This window comes from Silene latifolia, chromosome 9, assembly GCF_048544455.1.
Source record: "Silene latifolia isolate original U9 population chromosome 9, ASM4854445v1, whole genome shotgun sequence".
In the NCBI taxonomy this organism is placed as follows: domain Eukaryota; kingdom Viridiplantae; phylum Streptophyta; class Magnoliopsida; order Caryophyllales; family Caryophyllaceae; genus Silene; species Silene latifolia.
In genome coordinates this window covers 113855843-113877187 of record NC_133534.1, presented here as the reverse complement: position 1 = coordinate 113877187, position 21345 = coordinate 113855843, and the positions used below count along the sequence as shown (strand labels likewise).

Genomic DNA, 21345 nt, shown 5'->3' with positions numbered 1-21345 from the left:
ATAACTTGACAGTGAAGATTGTAAGATACTTCCATCAAGACATGTTAAAAATCATTGTAAGATACTTCCGTTTGCGACCTTAACCAGCGAACAAACGCAATGACGCACGAACTACCATGGATCTCTCATAGAAACATTCAATAGTACGGCCACCTCATCGGGGACATAATCATAACCATGAGCTGACAAACTGCAAGTAAGTAACGAAAAATTAATCTAGTCCATGGAAAGTGGATACTTTGTTGAAGTAGTTTAATCGAAAAATTCACATACTGATTGAAAAAAAAGCCAAGAAATCAAAAAATGACGGCTGTGTTTTATAATTACAGACTTACAGTTGCTTGCCTATATAAATATGAGTGAAGTTAAAAGGTTGAAATTTTCAATTCAAAAGCATGATTTGTCAACTTAAAACAAGCAATTATCAAAAGTTACAAGTTCGAATTTTTATCTTAAAATTAGTCTTTGCAAGTAAAAAAAATTTGAACCTGCTTATCCGTGAGACGGTGACCGCATTATTGTGGCTGTCGGGTCGACATTCTACTTCTTTTCTTTAGATTGATCGAATGAAGGAGAAGTGGTTGGGCAAAGGAACGGTGGTGGGGTCGGCGGTAGCGTGTCGTCGGGGATCTTCAATGGTTCGTCGTTGTTGTTGGTAATCAGCGGCGGCGGCGGCGACAGTTGATGTGCTATGTTGTGGAAGATGCGATGGGATGATGGCAGGCAGTTGGTGATCGATATATTGGTGGTCGATATCGATGGCGGCGACAGTTATTGGGTTAGTAATGGGGAAGATAAGAGGTGGTTGTGATTTGAGGAGAAAGGGTTCGCCGGAGTTGTTGGTAAACGTCGCCGGCGACGACGACATTTGGTAGGTGGCGACGGCAGGTGGTAAGTGACGACGGCATGGTGGTAGATGGTGATTAGGGTTTGAGGAGAGAGATAATTGGGTGAGGAATAGAGAATGAGAAATGAAGTTTGATTGTCAGCTACAAAGAACGCGCGTGAAATTTAATAATAAATCTCGCCGAGTGATCGTTCTCACCGGATCCCACCTCCCTCTCTCTCTCTCTCTATATATATATATATATATGTATATGGGTGGGTTCAGGTACGAACTACCTTAACGTACGAACCGTACGAACTAGCTTTAAACCAGTATTTTTTTTTTTTTTTAACCAAATACACCTCTTCAGATACATTTTATATCATATGTAGATACACTTTTTCCACATTAAAATTCTAGATGCACTTTTACACTTTTTTAAACCCTAATTTTTTTGGGAGTTTTAAGACCAACTCCCGAGATACATTTTATACTATTTGCAGATACACATATCAGTATTGTCATATACACATGTCAATACTCCCAGATACGCATGACAGTAATCCTAGATACGCATATCAGTAATGCCAGATACGCATGTCAATACTTCCAGATACACATATTGTATGTGTATCCAGTAGTATTCATATACATATCTAGTAGTATTCATATACGTATCTAGTAGCATTCATACACGTATCCACCCTAAACACTACTTCCCACCGCCACGCACCCCACCGCCGCCACAACCCCACCGCCACCATCACCACCGTCATCGCCAGCACCGACCATGTCAGATGACGCCAGCGAGACATGACGTCGACAACCCTAGAGAACACTAAAGCTACAACACCTACCACCGCGAAATTCAACCCTGAAACCTTCCCTCTCCTTCCCACACACAATCAACGGATGTATAACAACCGTGAGACCGACACTGAGCCAACCACACGAAAACAATGGCTAATACAACTAGAGGTGATCAAATGGCCCAAGCCTATTGGCCCGACCTGGCCCAGCCCGCTTTTTTGAAGGGCTTGGGCCTTTTATTTTGGCCCAAAAAAGCCCAATGTACTTTTGGGCCGGGTTTGGGCCAAGCGTTTGGCCCAAATTTTGGCCCAGCCCGGCCCATATTTATTAATTAAGGAATATTTTTCTTATAAAATTTGTTTAAGTAGCGTAAATTTTATATATAATTCCTTATAAACTCATGTATATATTTATTGAGATTTAAAAACGATGTTTCCGTAACATAAATCATATCTACTAGATATGATTAAGCATTATAATGTGTCGATGATTGTCTTTTATTCTATTTTTGGAGATTAATTCATATGTATTTCATCATACTTTGTACGATTTTTTATACTAAGTGCACATTTAAAGTAAAAGTTGAAGGTATTATACTACTTATCTCGTTCGGTAAGTCGTAAATTTTAGGGCCCGAAAAGCCCATATAGACCCAAAAGCCCGATTTAGCCCATAAGGGCCGGGCTTGGGCTCGCTAAATAGGCCCTCTCATTTGGCCCGGTCCGGCCCAACCCGCACACGTGGGTCATTTTTATTATCTCGGCCCGGCCCAAGCCCACATAGGCCCGGCCCATGATCAGCTCTAAATACAACCACCATCGAGGAGAGTTAACTAGATCTACATCACCAACAACTGAATATATATATATCATCAACAACCGAACATATTTGGGACGTTAATGGTCGGAGGAGGAGAGTTGTGATGGTATACATCTCCGGCGACATGAAATGGGATAAAGAGACTTGAATGAATAAAATTTCAGATCTGAGAATTAAGTATCGATTTTTATCTATATATGTCGTTTTCATAGGACTATAGGAGAGTGTTGGTCGGAACTCGAGGCGAGAGAAACGGGGCGACGTCGTTGGAATCCGGCGTTGGTCTGCTTAGCCGGCGGCGGCAGCTTAAGATGTGTACTGGGGGAGGTTAATGAACATACGCCAGCGTCGATGTTGGGTAGATGTTCCCTAATTTTCATTTTGGATAATTAGGGAACATCTTATCTATGTTGTCAATGTGGGGATAAGGCTGCAAGCATCTAACCCTCCCTAACATCACCATTTGTAAAGAGCCTTTGATACAATGGCTTAATGTTGTTGTCTAGAATGCATGACCTATTTGTGTGCTTGTCTGCTTATTTGTTTTGTACCAATTACAAATATGTATTTTCAATTTCAGTTTCATTTATTTTGATTTGATTTGTGTTGAGTATCCATACTTTGTAAATAAAAAAAATTGGCCATTTGCATCCGACCGTCCCTTGCATCACCATGCAAGGGCCCTTGACATTGTTGTTGGTGGTGGTGGTGGTGGAAAGTAGATAAGTTGGTTGATGATATAACTATATAAGCTTATCTGTTTTGAGCAAATTGCTATTATTTCATATTTTATTTTGCTTTGATTTGTGTTTAATATCCATTGTTGGTTAATGAAAATAAGCCTACTTGTTTTGAATCAATTGGTGGAGAGTAACACTTTCCTAAGAGATAGGTTTATAGTTTTGAATGTCTGGAAGAGAGTTAAAACACTACACTTCGGATCGTTCCTCAAGCTTTTCATTCTCCCATGGCTGTTTCCAATTGTGACATTTCTTATTGTATATACATAGATCAGTTTATTCAGTTGATGTATTTCATTTTTCTTCATGTGACCAATTTTCAGATTGGTTATGTTCCATGGTTTTGCCTTTCATTTCTGTTCTGTTTGATTGTACACGTGTGCTTTTTGCACAAAAAATTAGGAAAGGAAAAATTGTTGAGTGGTCTTGCTAACAATTTTCCCATTTAGCCCTCCTTGCTCTCCCGCCCACTTTCCCTCACTCACCCCTTGCACACAACAATGACCACCATCCTCATTCTAACCACCACCTTCAACACCTACCATCCACCACTCATTATCTACATGCAGCTGGTCATTGACGATTTCAAAGGATGATTCATGTGAGCCAACCCCAAATCAGTTTGGGATTAAGGCTTTGATGTTGGTGCTCTTTGTTGTTGTCATGTCTTGCTAAAGTTTTCATAACAACAAAGTACTCCTTGTGTTGTCTTTGGATCTCTGTCGGGAAACTCACTTGGCTTCATTGTTTTATTTATCGATCCGACACCGAAACACGACCAAGGTATTAAGGTTTTGAAGTGTACCGCGGCCTGATATTGAGCTGATATTGGCCGTATTGATAGTGAAATGATGAAGATTAGACCGCGTTGTTTGATTCTGATTTCTGAGATCAACTCTATAACTGAAATTTAATACTGTGCTTGGGTTAGAATTTACTTGATTTTGAACCAAGTAATATGAGTGCAGAACATCTTTTCCGTGCTAAACTTCTGAATGCTGCAGGGTTTTACAACCTATGCAGAAAGGAGGATTGTTGAGGTTGTTCAAGGGGAGGATAGGGCTGCTCTGAATGTTGGTATAGGCTGGAGGGGCTTAAATGATGAAATGGAAAGATTTAAAGATAATCTCGAGTTTACAAAGCTTAAACAAAACCAGGAAGGAGTGGATCCAGATGATATTTATTCACAGGTTCCATATGAAAAAGGGTTCCAGTTCCTATGGCGCATTGAACGCCAGGTATGTGGTTGTTCAATCATTGATTTTCATAGATACTGGTTTCATCCCGTATATATATATTCTCGATCTGACTTTGATGGCCAAATGGTACTTCTCACAATATACAATAGCTACCACTTCTAGAATATGATCATATGAAAATAGTTGTTTTGATTCATCAAACATGACAATTTTACACTATATTTTCACAATATAATCAGATCAATTGTCAAAGTTGACATTTGTTGACCGGGTAGGGATGAAAGCAGTAATTCCTTTCACCTTTGCTGACTTCTATATGTTTTTGCAGATTGGCAGACCTGCATTTGATGAGTTCCTTAAGAAGTACATTGCGACATTTAAGTTCCAATCTATTGATACTGAGACCTTTTTGGACTTCCTAAAAGCTAATGTGCCTGGCATTGAGAAAGAGATCAATTTGGAAGTGTGGATCGAAGGCACTGGGATCCCTCCAGATGCCCTGGAACCTATATCTAATATCTACACTAAAATTGTATCACTTGCACATGAATTTAAAAATGGGAGATTGCCTAGAGAGGAAGAAGTTGCTGACTGGGGAGGACAGGAATGGGAACTGTACTTGGAAAATTTGCCCAAGTCTGTTGAAGCTTCCCAGGTACCTATTTCTCTCTTTCCCTAATATTGATGTTCTCATTGTCTTGTTATTCATTCCCGAATTTGTAGTGCCAAAGTATGAGCTACCTTTACGCTACTATGGGGTTCTGGCGACTTTGTATGCACGATATAATTGCAGCATTTTGCATTTGTCATATATCAAGTAATATTTTGAACTACCAATCTGAGTTCTGCTGCTGCTATAGATTAACGTGGATACTAGATTGCGTAGATTTAGATTCTAGATTACTATTGGGATCCTTTATTCTAATTTGTTTTTTTTATTTGGGTGGTTATTATTAAATATTAATTTTATGGTACGAGTACTAAACTGGTACCCTATGTTAAATGGAGCATAGTGCTCTAAGGGGCCATCATATAAGTACTGTTCATGGGATGAACAGGGTAGTTTGGAGTGGGATTGGTTAAAAGGAAGTGAAAGTTTATATTCTGCAATAGTGATTAGTGTGTTAATGCGTTTAATAGTAACATCTCAAAAGAAACACATTTATGAAATGCAGATCTCAGCTCTGGACAAACGCTACAGGCTGGCAGAGTCAAAGGACTATGAAGTGAAAGTTGCATTTCTGCAGCTGGCGATAACAGCCATGTGCCGGGATTACTACGGGGAGGTGGAGAAAACGTTGAAGGAGGTCGGGAGGATGAAGTATCTTCGACCACTTTACACACTACTGGTGCAATTTCCCGGACGAGAAGATGAGAAATTACTGGCTAAAAGGATATTCATGGAGGCTCGGGACACATATCATCCTATAGCTCAAGGCGTTGTTGAGGCTATATTGTCCAAGCATCTTTAAACGGATTTGGCAAATGTACCTGAAATAATTTGTTGCGTAACCTCCAATTTGGGGCTATAAGAATTGGGGGCCATTTTACTTTTAACATTGTAGGTTTTGCAATCCAGAATGTTGTGTTTAAACTTTTAAAGTAGCATAAACAACATTTAGAGCATTTCCTGTTCTTGTGTACATTAAAAGTGCATTTTTGAAATAATAGATTCTGGTGTCAAGGAAAATACATCGCATACTTATTTTTGAAATTAGTGGTCCAAGTCGGTCATTGACCTGAAGAAAATACTAGAGTAATTCGGATAAATGCTGGAAATATACTTGAAAAGCTGGCAATATAAACAGAAAATGAGCAATTATTAGGAGTAAAGGCCAATATAAGGACCTCAACTATCAGATTTTTTTCCGTTAAAGGACCTATGAGCTAACGCCGTTAACAACCTAGCTAATTTCTCTTTTTTTTTTTTTTTGATTAGGTAAGAAAACTAGGTTGATCCTCTAAGATAGGACCAACCTATCTCATCATTTCGAATAAGGGAGGTAAGTTGAAGCCACCGGCTATCAAACCACCTCAAAAGAGTTGGACATGAATCTCCAATAGAAGCCATGAAGTCAGCAACCTTGTTGGCTTCACGAAAGCAATGTTTAATTATCACTTCATTGAAAAAATGAAGGTCTAATTTCACATCCTTGATAATACTAGAAATTTCCCAAGGAATTTGCCAAGTACCTCGAATCGAGTTAATAACACATAAATTATCACCCTCCACAATTAACTTTGAGATTCCTAAGTATTTAACTGCTAAAATACCTTCTTTTAAAGCGAGAGCTTCCGCAACAAGGATACTGTTGGATCCGCATTTTTTTGCTCCCAACAAAACTACTTTACCATTGTGATCTCTTATAGAATATCCTAAAGCAGCTTTATTACCTTCTATTCTCGATCCGTCAAAATTTAGCTTTAGAAAACCGTTTCTAGGATTTTCCCACCAAATTTCTTTCTTACTAGAGTTGTTTCTAGTTGGCTCTTCTATCTCGGGATTGTTGAGATCCTTAAATCTAGTCACATGCCATGTCTTAGTGCTATTATTACATAAAGTAATAAGTTTGCTGATACTTAAATTAACATTATTAAAGATAATATCATTTCTATGAAACCATGCATTCCACTAAATAAAAATAATCTTAATGAAATCATCTTTTGGAATTAAATCTTTGAGATAATTAAGTTCGTTAGAAAACTTTGACTTGTAATATTATCATATTTTGACAAAAACTCGTTGAAACTTATAATGTTCAGGTCTTGGATGACAGAGCCAATCAAGGGACATTCGTAAAAGAAATGATCTTTGTTTTCAATAGGATTGTTGCATAGAACACAATGAGGTGGGACATCAATATGACTCTTAATAAGTCTATTTTTCGTTGGAAGATCGTCAACACATGCTTTCTAAAGAAAACATTTCAATTTTGGAGGAATATTCAATTTCCAAATCCACTGAAATTCACATTTGTCAAGAGCTTGATCGAACAAACCTTGCGCTAACCAAGTTGCTGTCTTGGTAGAAAAATTTCCATCTACGGACAGCCCCCAAATAAGGGTATCGGGAATATCATTATGTGGCAGTGGAATGTTAGTAATCTGATTAACAATATCATTATTCACTAAAATGGATAATTTACAAACATCCCATTGTTTGTCTAAGGTTATGAAATCTTTAACCAAAAGATTAGGATCACGGTTACTATCATCATCAACCATACTGCTTGTAAGTCCAATTATCAGACCAAAACTTAATGTTGCTACCATTATCTATGTAATACTCCGTATTTATAAGTCTTGGGGTACTCTATCGAGTAGGCCTTACTCTGTCGAGTAAGGGTAAGTTGCGTTTTAGAAAAGTTTCTGACCTGTAGGGTACTCTATCAAGTAGCCTTAGGTACTCGATAGAGTAAGGGGGTACTCTATCAAGTATCCTTAGGTACTCGATAGAGTAAGGGGGTACTCTATCAAGTAGCCTTAGGCACTCGATCGAGTAAGGGGGTACTCGATCGAGTACCTTGGGTACTCGATCGAGTGTCCGGTTTTACGGGGAGTTTTCTCGGGTTTTGTTAATTATGCGATTAAGGTATTTAAACATAATCGTCATTGTTTTAAATCACTTTTGCAAAACCTAAAACCCTGTTTAAGAGAGAAAGCAACCAGTTCATCTTCCTAATCGCATTCTTAGCAATTCCCGGAGTTCAGACGGTCGGTTCTTGTCGTTATTCGTATCGTTGAGTTCCTTGCGTCGAGGGTAAGCTTTTAATATAATTTTTATAGTGTTTTGTTAAGTTTGGTTAAACCCTAATTTAGAGATTGGGGGTTTTGTGTGTAGTATGTGATGTGTAGTCTCTATGTGTTATATGATAGGAGGAGGGTTCGTAGAAGAGGCTTTTTGATACAAATGTAGATACCGTCTGCTTGTTGTGCTTTTCAGGTAGGATTTCCTACTCAGTATTAGTCCCATAATGGGATATTGGTGATGTGTTGTAGTTAGTTGTTTGATATGACGATTGTGATTGTGATTGTGATTGTGATTGGTTGTCTATGGTTCTCGAGATTCGTTCTCGGCTGAGTGGGGTCACTTGCGGGAGTGACTTCACGCCCTAGTTTCGCCCTTCGTGGAACCCGCCACGGAAGGGGATGTGCACATTAATGGACAGGGTTATCGCTCGGTATGATGAGCGGGGCTTAGGTGGGAACGGCTGCGGTCCCCCATCGGCGGGTCTGGTCCAAAGTGGACGGTCGATATTGAGATGATGGGGATTGGTTGGTGGTGTGTGTGTGTGTGTGATGGATTCAAATTGTCTGTTTGTCTTACTGTTGATATATATATATAAGTTGTGTGATTAGTATTGACCCCGTTTAAATGTTTTAAAAATCGTGGTGATCCATTCGGGGTGGTGAGCGGTGCTTAGCGGTATATCTTGGATACGCGTGGGATCTAGCTGGGGATGGAGTCATCACATATCAGAGTCTTTAGTCTTCCGCTGTGTTTATTAGAACAGTTCCTTTCAGTTGGTTTATAGTTTGAGGACAGTTGTATTTTGCTTACAGTTGGTTTTGTAATGTAATCACTTAAACTTATTTAATAAAGTATGTTTCTTCATTGTCTTATGATTATCATGCCTCGGGTAACCGAGATGGTGACATTCTCATACCTGAGTGGTCCTGGTAAGGCACTTGGAGTATGGGGGTGTTACAAATGGTATCAGAGCGACGATCCTGAAACCTGTAACCAATGAGTCTAATGAATCTAGGGAGTCAATTAAAATGAACCCGGGGTAAAGGTTGTAGGAGCTAATGCAAAGACTTGGGAGACGTCCTAAAGTCGCGAACTCGCCCTACAATTTTGAACCGGTCACCATGGGATATGTGTCGGGATCGTTATGTGCTTATTGTGTGCTGTGTGTATCTATGTAGTAGTATGTTGCATGAATTGATGATGATGACGTGAATTGTATGTTGGTTGATTGTAAAGCATGAAAGTATAATGATTGATACATGTAATTTGGCATGTTATAATTATGTAAGGAAAAGTGTTTTGTTTATATATATATAAAGCGATGTGTAAGTATACATGTTGTTGTTGTCGTGTTGAGTAAAAGTACAGAAGGTTGGGAGTGTGAATTGAACATGTGCTGGGTGAATATGTTGAACGAATATGGTGGGTAAATATGTGGTATGATGGATGAATTAGTGGAAAAAGATGAATCATCGTGGTATGATAACATGGTTCCGAATTAAGCACGTTATATAATGGAAGTTATTTTATAGTGTTGTTATGTTAGTAACATGGAATAGGATTTGTAATGTATGAGTATGATTTGTCTTACGAAAAGTGATAGAATAACAACATGTGGGTAAGTCATAATTGGCAAGTTAGATAAATTATGTGCATGATGAATGTTGTTGCTTGACTTTTGAAAATAGTAACATATGATTATGAATACTGGTTTTATGAGTTTTGGACTGGGTTTGTTTGCTTGGTTGTTGTTCAAGCTATTTGGAAGTAAAAATCAAATAGTTATGTCGTCTGATTACAGCAAAGTTGTCTTTAAACTGTTATAACTTGAGATGCATAAATAATTTTGATGTGATTCCAATTGGAGGTGATAGCTTGTCCTTTTACGATTCTAACGATAGGTCACACGCCCAAAACGACCAAGAAATGAGTGAGTTATGACTGTTTTACGAAAACTGGACAGTGCTGAGAATTGGGGTACTCGATCGAGTATCCTTGGTACTCGATCGAGTAAGGGGGCACTCGATCGAGTACCTTAGCTACTCGATCGAGTAGCCCTGGTGATTTGTTTTACGTGCTTCTGATCTTGACCTACTCGATCGAGTAAGTCCCTTACTCGATCGAGTGGAACTCTATTCGATCTAGTGACCCCTGTTTTGGGTCACATGCTTATCTTTTGACTTCGTTGCATATTATGTTTAATTCAAAGTGGTTATTTTGCTTCTTTATGCATTGTTTTACATGTATGTTGGTCTTGATACGTAAGTTACCCCATCCTATGGGGTGGTGAGTGGCACCTTTTGGTGAGCATGAGTTTGGTGGGAGGAGATGAGCTATATGTGGTTGTGATAGGTAGTGGAAAAAGAAAAGAAAGATCGTTATGGCTTAATTGAGACATAGAGCATGTTTTGTGAGATGAGATGAGCGATATGTTTGTATGTTGAGTAATGTAAAAGTAAATGAATGTGGGCAAGGGATGATGTGAGTTTATGGAACGTGAGAATGAAAAGATTGAAATGAGGGACGCAAATGGTGGCGACTTGAGATGTGTAAAGAATCATGGAGGGGATGGTTAGGAGTCGTGTGGGTTAAGAATATACATAGTGAAAGTTCGTTTTAAAGGGGTTGAGAAGAGGGGTATATAGTGAACTTTGTGGAGACATGTCGCGAGGTGGATTTGTAGACAGTGAGGGAGTTTGGGGAGATTTGGTTTATTAAGAGGTGAAACCACTGTGGGATTTCCTTGGGCAATTAACGGTATAAAAAGAATTTTGATTTCTAGAGATGTAAAAAGGGAGATGTAATTGTTTGAACTTTAAACGTTGATTTTTATGGACAAATTAGTGATAAGTGTGAGTGATAGCATAATAAGAGAAGATCCATGGTAAGAAAGAGTGAGATGATGTCGGTAGAAAATAATGGAATTTGAGTTTTGGAGCAACGAAGGGGTAACTGGATTTCTAAAGAGTTAGCTAGAAGGAATAAGGAGTTGAACTATTAATTGGTATTATTGAGTGTAAAGAGAAAAGAAGGATAAAAGTAAGCTGAGGAAAATATTCACCGGAGTTATGTGATATAAAGGTAAGGAATCATCGAAATGTGTGATATTATCATGAGGATGTTAGTTAATGGTTATATGGGAGCTTCAGGACAACATGTTTAATAATGAGTTTCGAGAAATTAAGGAAAGTAAGAAGTTAGTAGAATATCTGCATGATATGAGATTTTGGTGAAAAAATGGATGATGATTCAATTAAGGAAAATATTGGGAAGAATGTTGAGGTAATTTTGTTCATGGATTCGATGTTCGTTGTTTGGGATGTTAAAAAAGATAGAAAAGAAATCATGATATTTAGAGATGAGTGAAGAGGTTTGATGTCCGGACAGTGGTAGTGTTATGGTCTTTGACTAGTGGTTAAGGTTAAGGGTATATTAGAAAAGTGGCAATTCTAAAGAGGCTGATTTTGTAAAGACTGAATTGATAAAAGTATGGTTGTCAGAAGCATAAGACATAGTCTTAGGAGGTGGTTTCTCATAATGAGTGTTAGCTGTATGGTTATGTATGGCAGAAGGTGCTGGTGATGCGAATGGAAGAATGTGATGAGGGGCATGCGAGTAAACTCGGGTGACAGGTAACCTTTATGGAGTGGTAACTTACGTGGTCAGGATTGACTAGTTGGTTGTGATTACGGGTCTATGATATGTGTAAATGTTTGTGTGAGGTTCTGACCTCACAAGAAGTGGTATGGTGTGATAATTATAAAGCTGTTTTATGAATGTTCTGTAATATATATGTTGGACACGGTAGTTTAATTGAATGATATCCAAAAAGGTAATAATTTGATTAATTTGACATGGCTAGTTATAATTTTATGTGTATTAATAACACATGTGTATTCCGTGAAATGGTAGAGATGATGTTCATGAGATGCTTATCTGTTTAATTCATATAATATGTTGCGTTGTGATTGAGTAAAGTGGATTTGAGTAAGTTTTCTTGTCCGAAAGGTTATTTCCGAGTCAGTATTTATGGAATTGTATGTAGCTGTGATGTCTATCGATGTGGTTGTGGTGCCTCCGGTGGTGATCCGGGCACGGTATTTAGTATTGTGATGCGGGTATTTTCACATTGTGGTGTGGGTGTTGGTGGCGGTGTTGTGATGCCGTCACCGGTTGTGGTGGAGTAGGCGGGATGATTATGATACGAGTTTTCGAAAGTGCATACCAGTTATACATAGATTGTTGTTTTGTTTGCTGTTGTTCTTTGTGAGTTTTGGTTGAACATGTAGACAGTTGTCTTGCTTATTGATGCTTTCTTTACCAGGTTAAGTTAAGAATGAGGTAGAGTATGATATGAAATAGAGTTGAATATGTTTTCGTTGTTGTCATGGTATAGTGATATTCTGTTGATGGGACACGGTTGTGAGAGGTTGTTACAGTAATTTTGATCTTGTTCTAGATAAGGCTTTAGTAGACATGGTAATGGAAAATGATTCGTGGAACATGTGTTGTAATGATCTGAAAGCGGCAGGTAGTTCATAATCTTTTGTTGGGACAGTGAGTGTAGGGTGTTGGGGGAATTAGTGTCATATTAAGTTATGTATGAGTTTTGCGGTAATGAAGGAAAGAACTTGAGGATCTATAGTGAGTATAAGTAACGAGTGTGGATCGGGAGTTATGCTTCTGGAAGATAAGTGCTTTACATAGCGAGGTATGTTGGTTTGCAGTGATAATGGAAAGTTAGTATGGTGATTTTGCTACGAGCCTTATGGTATAGGTTAGGGGTGTGCAGATTGATTTGAAGTATGAGAACTGTTGAAGTAAGAGAGCCTTGAGAAATAGGAGTGATTATGGAAATGAGGTTATAGGCAGTTATCTTTGACATATGGTGGTGATGAGGATAATGAGATAATATAGCTAAGGGTTTAGTATTTGTGAGTTACGAGGACGTAACATTTGTCTTAAGATGAGTAGGATGCAATAAAAGAGAGTTTCATGGTGGTGCATGCGGTAATATAATTGGAAGTAGAGTGTTAGCGTAGCGTAAAGGAGGGATTTGTTTTGTGGACAATACTTATAAAAGGCCATGGCCGTGCTTGTAGTAGTGTGATGCTTCAGAGTGTGGGAATATTTTATATAGTGTTTACAGTTGAAGGATGATGTTATGAGTCTGAGTAAACTTCGAGGACGAAGTTCCTTTTAAGGGTGGTAGAATGTAACATTCCGTTTGATGTCTAGGAGTGTCTTGATTTTGGATTTGATAGTGGATGATATTATGGAGCTAGCAGTGTTAGTGGATGGTGGTTGGTTATGTATGAAGTTGGTGTCGTGAGAGATATATATGTGGTGGATACGATATCGTGAGTCATGTTAAGGAAGTAAACATAGTTGGTGGAGTGGGTGTTAAGAGTTCATGTTTTATGTTTGGTCGAGTTGTTGAGTTCTTAGTTATGTTGTTGTGTCTGGGTCGAGTTAGTATGGTTGTTTTTAGAGTATGGGTTGAACTTCGGGGACGAAGTTCTTTTTAAGGAGGGAAGACTGTAATACTCCGTATTTATAAGTCTTGGGGTACTCTATCGAGTAGGCCTTACTCTGTCGAGTAAGGGTAAGTTGCGTTTTAGAAAAGTTTCTGACCTGTAGGGTACTCTATCAAGTAGCCTTAGGTACTCGATAGAGTAAGGGGGTACTCTATCAAGTAGCCTTAGGTACTCGATAGAGTAAGGGGGTACTCTATCAAGTAGCCTTAGGCACTCGATCGAGTAAGGGGGTACTCGATCGAGTACCTTGGGTACTCGATCGAGTGTCCGGTTTTACGGGGAGTTTTCTCGGGTTTTGTTAATTATGCGATTAAGGTATTTAAACATAATCGTCATTGTTTTAAATCACTTTTGCAAAACCTAAAACCCTGTTTAAGAGAGAAAGCAACCAGTTCATCTTCCTAATCACATTCTTAGCAATTCCCGGAGTTCAGACGCTCGGTTCTTGTCGTTATTCGTATCGTTGAGTTCCTTGCGTCGAGGGTAAGCTTTTAATATAATTTTTATAGTGTTTTGTTAAGTTTGGTTAAACCCTAATTTAGAGATTGGGGGTTTTGTGTGTAGTATGTGATGTGTAGTCTCTATGTGTTATATGATAGGAGGAGGGTTCGTAGAAGAGGCTTTTTGATACAGCTGTAGATACCGTCTGCTTGTTGTGCTTTCCAGGTAGGATTTCCTACTCAGTATTAGTCCCATAATGGGATATTGGTGATGTGTTGTAGTTAGTTGTTTGATATGACGATTGTGATTGTGATTGTGATTGTGATTGGTTGTCTATGGTTCTCGAGATGCGTTCTCGGCTGAGTGGGGTCACTTGCGGGAGTGACTTCACGCCCTAGTTTCGCCCTTCGTGGAACCCGCCACGGAAGGGGATGTGCACATTAATGGACAGGGTTATCGCTCGGTATGATGAGCGGGGCTTAGGTGGGAACGGCTGCGGTCCCCCACTCGCGGGTGGTCCAAAGTGGACGGTCGATATTGAGATGATGGGGATTGGTTGGTGGTGTGTGTGTGTGTGTGACGGTTAAATCGGTCTGTTTGTCTTATTATTGATATATATATATATAAGTTGTGTGATTAGTACGACCCCGTTTAAATGTTTTAAAACTGCGTGGTGATCCATTCGGGGTGGTGAGCGAAAGCTTAGCGGTATATCTTGGATACGCGTGGGATCTAGCTGGGGATGGAGTCATCACATATCAGAGTCTTTAGTCTTCCGCTGTGTTTATTAGAACAGTTCCTTTCAGTTGGTTTATAGTTTGAGGACAGTTGTATTTTGCTTACAGTTGGTTTTGTAATGAAATCACTTAAACTTATTTAATAAAGTATGTTTCTTCATTGTCTTATGATTATCATGCCTCGGGTAACCGAGATGGTGACATTCTCATACCTGAGTGGTCCTGGTAAGGCACTTGGAGTATGGGGGTGTTACAATCTACCTGCCATCTTAGTCCTTTTCTAAAGAGATCTCGAAGACTCATAAGTTTACGCCATTGCCAAGAGGATACTGAGTTTGGTTTATGGTCAAAAAGTGAACAATTTCTCAGTATTTTTTAGTTATCACTTTGACCCATATATTTTTCTTATCCATAAGAATTTTCCATAAGAGTTTCATTTGGAGAGCTTTGTTAGCTGCTTCAGACGTTTTTATTCCTAGTCCACCCAAAGATTTCGGTAAACAAACTTTTTGCCAACCAATCAAATTAGGGGATCATTGAGAAGGATTCTTGTTCCAGAGAAAATCTCTATTAATCTTATCCAATCTTTTATGGATTGACGAGGGAAGAAGGAAACTTTGCATTTGAAATGTTCCCTTTGAGGCTAAATTTGCATTGATTAGAACTAGTCTACCTGCTTGTGATAAAGAATTCGCTTTCCATTTTGATAATTGATTATAAGAAGAATGAATAATACTGTCGAAAGTATTTTTAGTAACTCTACTATCAATGATAGGACATCCTAAGTACTTACCTAGGTGAGCTTCCTCGTTCATACGGAGAATACCTCTAAAGGATTCTCGAAGAGGCCGGTCAATATTTCTAGTGCTTTGAAAGGTGGATTTGTCAAAATTGATAAATTGTCCTGATATCGTGCAAAATTTATCTAAAATAGACTTAATGATTCTACAACTTTGATTAGAGGCTTTAGCGAAAATGATAGTATCATCCGCAAATGTGAGAAAAGGAATTTTCTCCACCCCAGATCCAATTCTAATACCAATATCACTAGAACTAAGATCACTATTTTTTTGTAGAGATCTTGCTAGAATCTCGGCGCACATAATGAATATATACGGCGAGAGTGGGTCTCCCTGTTTAATGCCTCGAGTGGGTGTAAAAATGTCACCTGGTGTTCCATTTACTAATATCGAGAACGAGACAGTTTTTATACATTCCATGATCCATGAAATCCAAATATCATTGAAATCCATTTGTCTAAAAGTCTCCTCAATAAAGTTCCATTCTAGTCGATCATATGCTTTCTCCATATCAAGTTTAATAGCAATCCAGCCACCTTTACTTTTTTTACGCTTAAAAGAGTTGAAAATCTCGTGGGCAAGAAGGATATTATCTTGAATAAAACGATTAGATGTAAAAGCACCTTGAAAAGGGTGGATAATCTTATGCAAGACACTCCGAAGACGAGTGGCCATAATTTTCGAAATAATTTTATAAATTGTTGAGCAAAGACTAATAGGGCGGAAATGGTTTGCTGTTTGGGGATTATCAATTTTAGGAATTAATGCTATGAAAGTATGATTTATTTCTTTTAACAATTTACCCGAATGAAAAAAAGCTAGAACTGCTTTAGTTACAGAATTTCCTACAATATCCCAATATTTTTGAAAGAACTCTATAGGGAAACCATCAGGACCTGGACATTTATTTGCGGCTAAATTAAATACAGTTTGTTTAACCTCTTCCATACTAACATTACTTGTAAGAAATTTGTTATCTTCGTCTGTAATTATTCCACTAATCGACTTAAAGTCCTCATTTTTGTCGAAAAGACAAAGTTGATTTTTTGTGAACCTAATTTTAAATTCGTCAGATATTTCTTGTTTAGTGATCTCTCGGTCAGTAATACAAGCACCGTTCCTATTTATGAATTGCTTAATTCCATTCCTACTACGTCTAATAGTGGCGTGGTTTTGGAAATACTTGGTATTATTATCTCATTGGCTTGTGTTACCTCTTCCTCATAAGTAAAGCATATCCCTGAGGCCTTTTTATCTCTCTATTTTTCTGCATATATTGTAAAATGTAACAATACTCAACAATGAATATTTAGTAATACACTCAAACTAATCGGTTGTAATATTTTTCTCTTTCAAACATGATTAAAATCTCGTAACAAAGAATATAAATACTTGAAGATTCAACACAATAGGATTAAATTCTTGGCAACTAATACTCTCTCTCTCCTAAAAAGAACAATTGTACAAAAAATGTGGGTAATTATTGCCCTCCACCACCTGAAAGCACTGACTGCACCGCCACCGCCGCCACCCACCAGTTTTGTTTCTAATAAAATTTCCTTCAATAGTGTAAAATGTTAGGTTCATATACCTATTATTAGACTCCTCTAATAGTGAACTAATTAACTTATTAATTATATGTTCTTTAGATCTAGTGCATGCATAACAAAATGAAAGATTTATAAGAAAAACAATGTTCCTTACATTGTTAGTTGGTTCGAAATTATGGGCACAAGTAAGGTCACCTTCCTTCACTTGTTCTTGAGCTTATAATGATGGATGATCCTCCTAAGACTCCAAGTATAGAAGCCACTCCAATAAATTGCACCCAAGATTAATCCCAAAAATTCCTACTAATATTAACTAGATATGTAGTAGAAATGTTCCCTTAATATTACTAATATATCTAGTATTACTACTTCTAGTAATAGATTTGAGAGTATTAGTATTGAAGAGAGATTTTAAGCAATTGCATGTGAGGGAAAATTAGAAGAAAAACAAGCAAAAGCCAACATCTAAAAATGAGCAACTAATGCTCTATTTAGAGTGCCAAAAACCGGTGGCCACTCTCCCTTTTAGGGAATCAATTTGCTTTTGTTTTTATCCTCTTGTTTAGTTTTGGTAGGGAACAAAGGTGTAAGAAGTAGTATGACAAAAGCTTGTGTGATATGTCTCAATCACACTATAACCAACACAAACAAAAGACAAAAGAGAATCTTTTGTACTCTTCATTTGGCCGAAATATTGGTCCTTATTTGGTCCATTTTTGCCTTTTGTCATTTGTCCCACAAATGCTTATAAGTCATATGTTTAACTATCTTACATATTTAATTATTAATGTAATCATTTAACACTTAAATATTACAATTAATAATATAATGTACACTCCACTTTTTGAGTAGTATACTACCATTATATCAACATATAATGGGTCCCATAATTACTAGTTAGTTAAAATTACAACTTCTTGTAACTTTAAATAACTAATTGCCTCTACCTCAAAACTTATATTAATACCTCAACTAATTTAGTAATATAACACTTAATTACTAAATTTAATCTTTATTTAATCACATTAAAATAAACGCAAAATTGCACTCCCATAATTAAGGAATTAATTAATCTGTATCGCATACAAATAATTAAATAGCTATTTGGGCTTCATCCTATAGGTGTGACCTAAAGGGATCAACTGACCACCACCGTCACACGACAGTAATGTCAAACTCTAGTTAGCCAATCATTACCGATTAATGACGGTCGTCATTGTATAAAGAATCATCCCTCACGTATTCTTAATTTGAGATTTAATTATGATATTTAAATCATGTGATCGCACTATTGTTGAGGACACATTTCCCAACAATCTCCCACTTGTCCTCGACAAGTGTGCGTCACCAATTCTCTTGTCCTATTATAATCTCCCACTCAATGCAAGGTGTCTTGCAGGTCGTACTTACATTTGATCATATCTTGAGTGGTTTTCTCGATCTGGAGATTAACTGTCTGACCGGAATTATCTATCATAGATACTTTCCGAGCGTGGCCACGCATTTCCAGTTAACTACTCCTCGAGTGGCCTTGAGATTTCAAACAACCCTGACAAGGGGTGGACAATTCCTATCGCCCTATTCCCTTCGTTCAGCCACAGTCCATCATAACCCAAAATATACCCAGTTTGACCTCATTTACGAAATCGTAGAGTATAAATCAAAGCTAATCAGAAGTTGTGCCAACTTGGGCGAATAGTCTCTAGTCAAAAGAATTGACTCATAAGAATACTATAGTAGCTCTTGCCACGACCAGGCTTTATGAATTACCAGAACTCTATAAGCGGTCACTGCCCGACAGATTGTCCCATACAATCTGCCTATGTGGTCGACTAGTCATCCCATATGACTCTATGGCACTTGAACTTGCCATCAATCGCATCACACTCTACTCACTTCGAGACGTCACCTCATATAAGTAACTAGGGGCGAATACCGTGTCAATCCAGTTCACTTTAATGGGGTTCAATTTGTCTCTACAACCCATTCGGATACGACAAAGTAGCAGGTGAGTTTTAATAAAACTCAAACGATAAATGTGATTATCACATATGAATAGTCAATACACTATTACTACTTCATATTATATAATCTTTAGTGTATTATTAACACTAATCAAAATGCAATACAAGCTTGGCAAGTGGATATACCCGATATCCATATATTCCAACTTAATTAATTGCTATTTCCTTCCATTCAATGTCATCTCTTAATAACATGAATTTCTCTAAGTATATGTCTAGACTTCATACTAGACCCGAGCTCTTTAACTTGAAAGAAGCTCCCACTGTTATCGCATAACTTGTGATAAAGTCATTTGTGGAGAGATTCACTCTTAATCCCTTCGATGACTATTTTATCACAATTTACTTAGATTCCTTTTGTAGAATTTGCAATGCGCGAAACTAAAACACATTTCTTAGTTTCTTACTCCTTTGTCAATAAGACATCCTAGGATTTCAACAAATCCGTTTTGGTTTGGAAACTAAAGTTTGTGTATCACATCAACACCTAACTTAGTTTATCATCCAAACATGTGAACGACTCCTTCCCTAATTCTTCTCAAGAATCTCAAGGATGTTCTATAAGGCTCTCACAAACCATATCATGGGAATTATCTTGTTATTGACTTATAATGCCCTAGGCATATTTTTCATCACAGCACATGCGTCTGTTGGCATACATAATCGTTCTAATGGCGGAAACATTGGCAATCGATTTCATGTAATCAACAACTTAATGGGTTCAGTGAACGACTATGATTCCATCATAGTAATTCCACTTTCATCATCATGAATAAGCCATTCAACCTTGTTGATGTTATAACAGATACGAAAAATCTTATCCTCATAAGACTCTCAACTCTATGCCAATATACTCTCACATAGATTCGGTAATCTAACGTATATTGCACCCTTTCCTAGTCTCCCAATCACTCTTGCCAGAAGAGAGCATTGGTACATTATTCTCAATAATTAATATGTCATCAACATATAAGACATGGAAAAACAATTCTAGCTCCCACTTAACTTCATGTATATCATGATTCTTCAATCATGTGAATGAAACAATTCACTATAATCACATGAATGAAAAGTATAATCCTTTAATGCTAGCTTAAAACCAACTTGTGATCACTTAAGATAGCTACGCATAATATGTTAGGATTCTTAGATCTTAATCTAAGGTTTTGTGTTTGAAACACTTCCTTCTCTAAATTCCCATTTTAGAAAAGCGATTTTTTATTTGCCATTCTTCATTAAAATGAAATGCGGCAATTCCTAACACAATTTGTCTTGATCAACATCTTTATGTAAATCTTATACATTTGTGTACTCTAAAGCTCTATTTCCCTTTAAAGAGACCCTCACTTTAAAGTAAATCTACTCATGAGCAACAATTTTCGGATTGTAATGCTTCGGCTCGTATGTAACAAGGTCATGATACTATCACTTTCACAAAGTAATATTTTTGAACAATAAGACATGTGCGATAAACTCCCACTGAACTATGCTCTCATACTATCTTCATAGACAATAGTTCAATACCAACTCCCACTCTATAATTCCATTACTTTCACAAAGTAATATTTCAACTATAAGAGATGTTTGTGACGATACAATCTTCTCCCACTCTATCTCTCAGAAATACATCTAAATTCTTGAGAGATAGCTTTGTGAGTTACAAACATATATATTTAACGGAGTATTAGGAGTTTTATCTAGACTATGTATTAGCTTTCAAAAGGCCATCCCTTTCATGGCAGTTTGATTCATGTAATATGACAGTCTTATCCATGTCATATGGTTTAATAGACTCTCTATTCTAGGTATCTCATGGTTGACCATCCGTTTAGAATTACTTGTCCGTATTGGATTGCAAATTCCCAAAATTGAGTTCAACAACTCAAACCGACTCATATTAGTTTGATCTTACGGGTAGTGACGCTAGGTCATAATCCATCTTTAATAAATCAAATTTATTACTTAGATCTTTGCCACTACGATTGGGTCGTAATGCTTAGAACTTTATTCAATTGGTTCTCTACGTCATTTTAGAAATTTCTCAAATCTCTCAAATGCTTCACCTTTTATTAGATTAAGTAAATATACCCTTATCTACTTGAATCATAGGT

The 21345-nt window shown here is 37.5% G+C and overlaps 1 protein-coding gene across 1 annotated transcript in view; it reads left to right on the top strand.

The window, feature by feature from the left end:
- The window catches only part of LOC141600015 (leucine aminopeptidase), a 29097-nt gene extending 23013 nt beyond the window's left edge, over positions 1-6084 (top strand). The window contains exons 3-5 of the mRNA XM_074420163.1: positions 4200-4433; positions 4723-5049; positions 5570-6084. Of these exons, the coding sequence (XP_074276264.1) occupies positions 4200-4433; positions 4723-5049; positions 5570-5866 (858 nt within the window). The 3' untranslated portion in view covers positions 5867-6084. The remainder of the gene's footprint in view (positions 1-4199; positions 4434-4722; positions 5050-5569) is intronic.
- The last annotated feature ends 15261 nt before the right edge of the window (positions 6085-21345 follow it).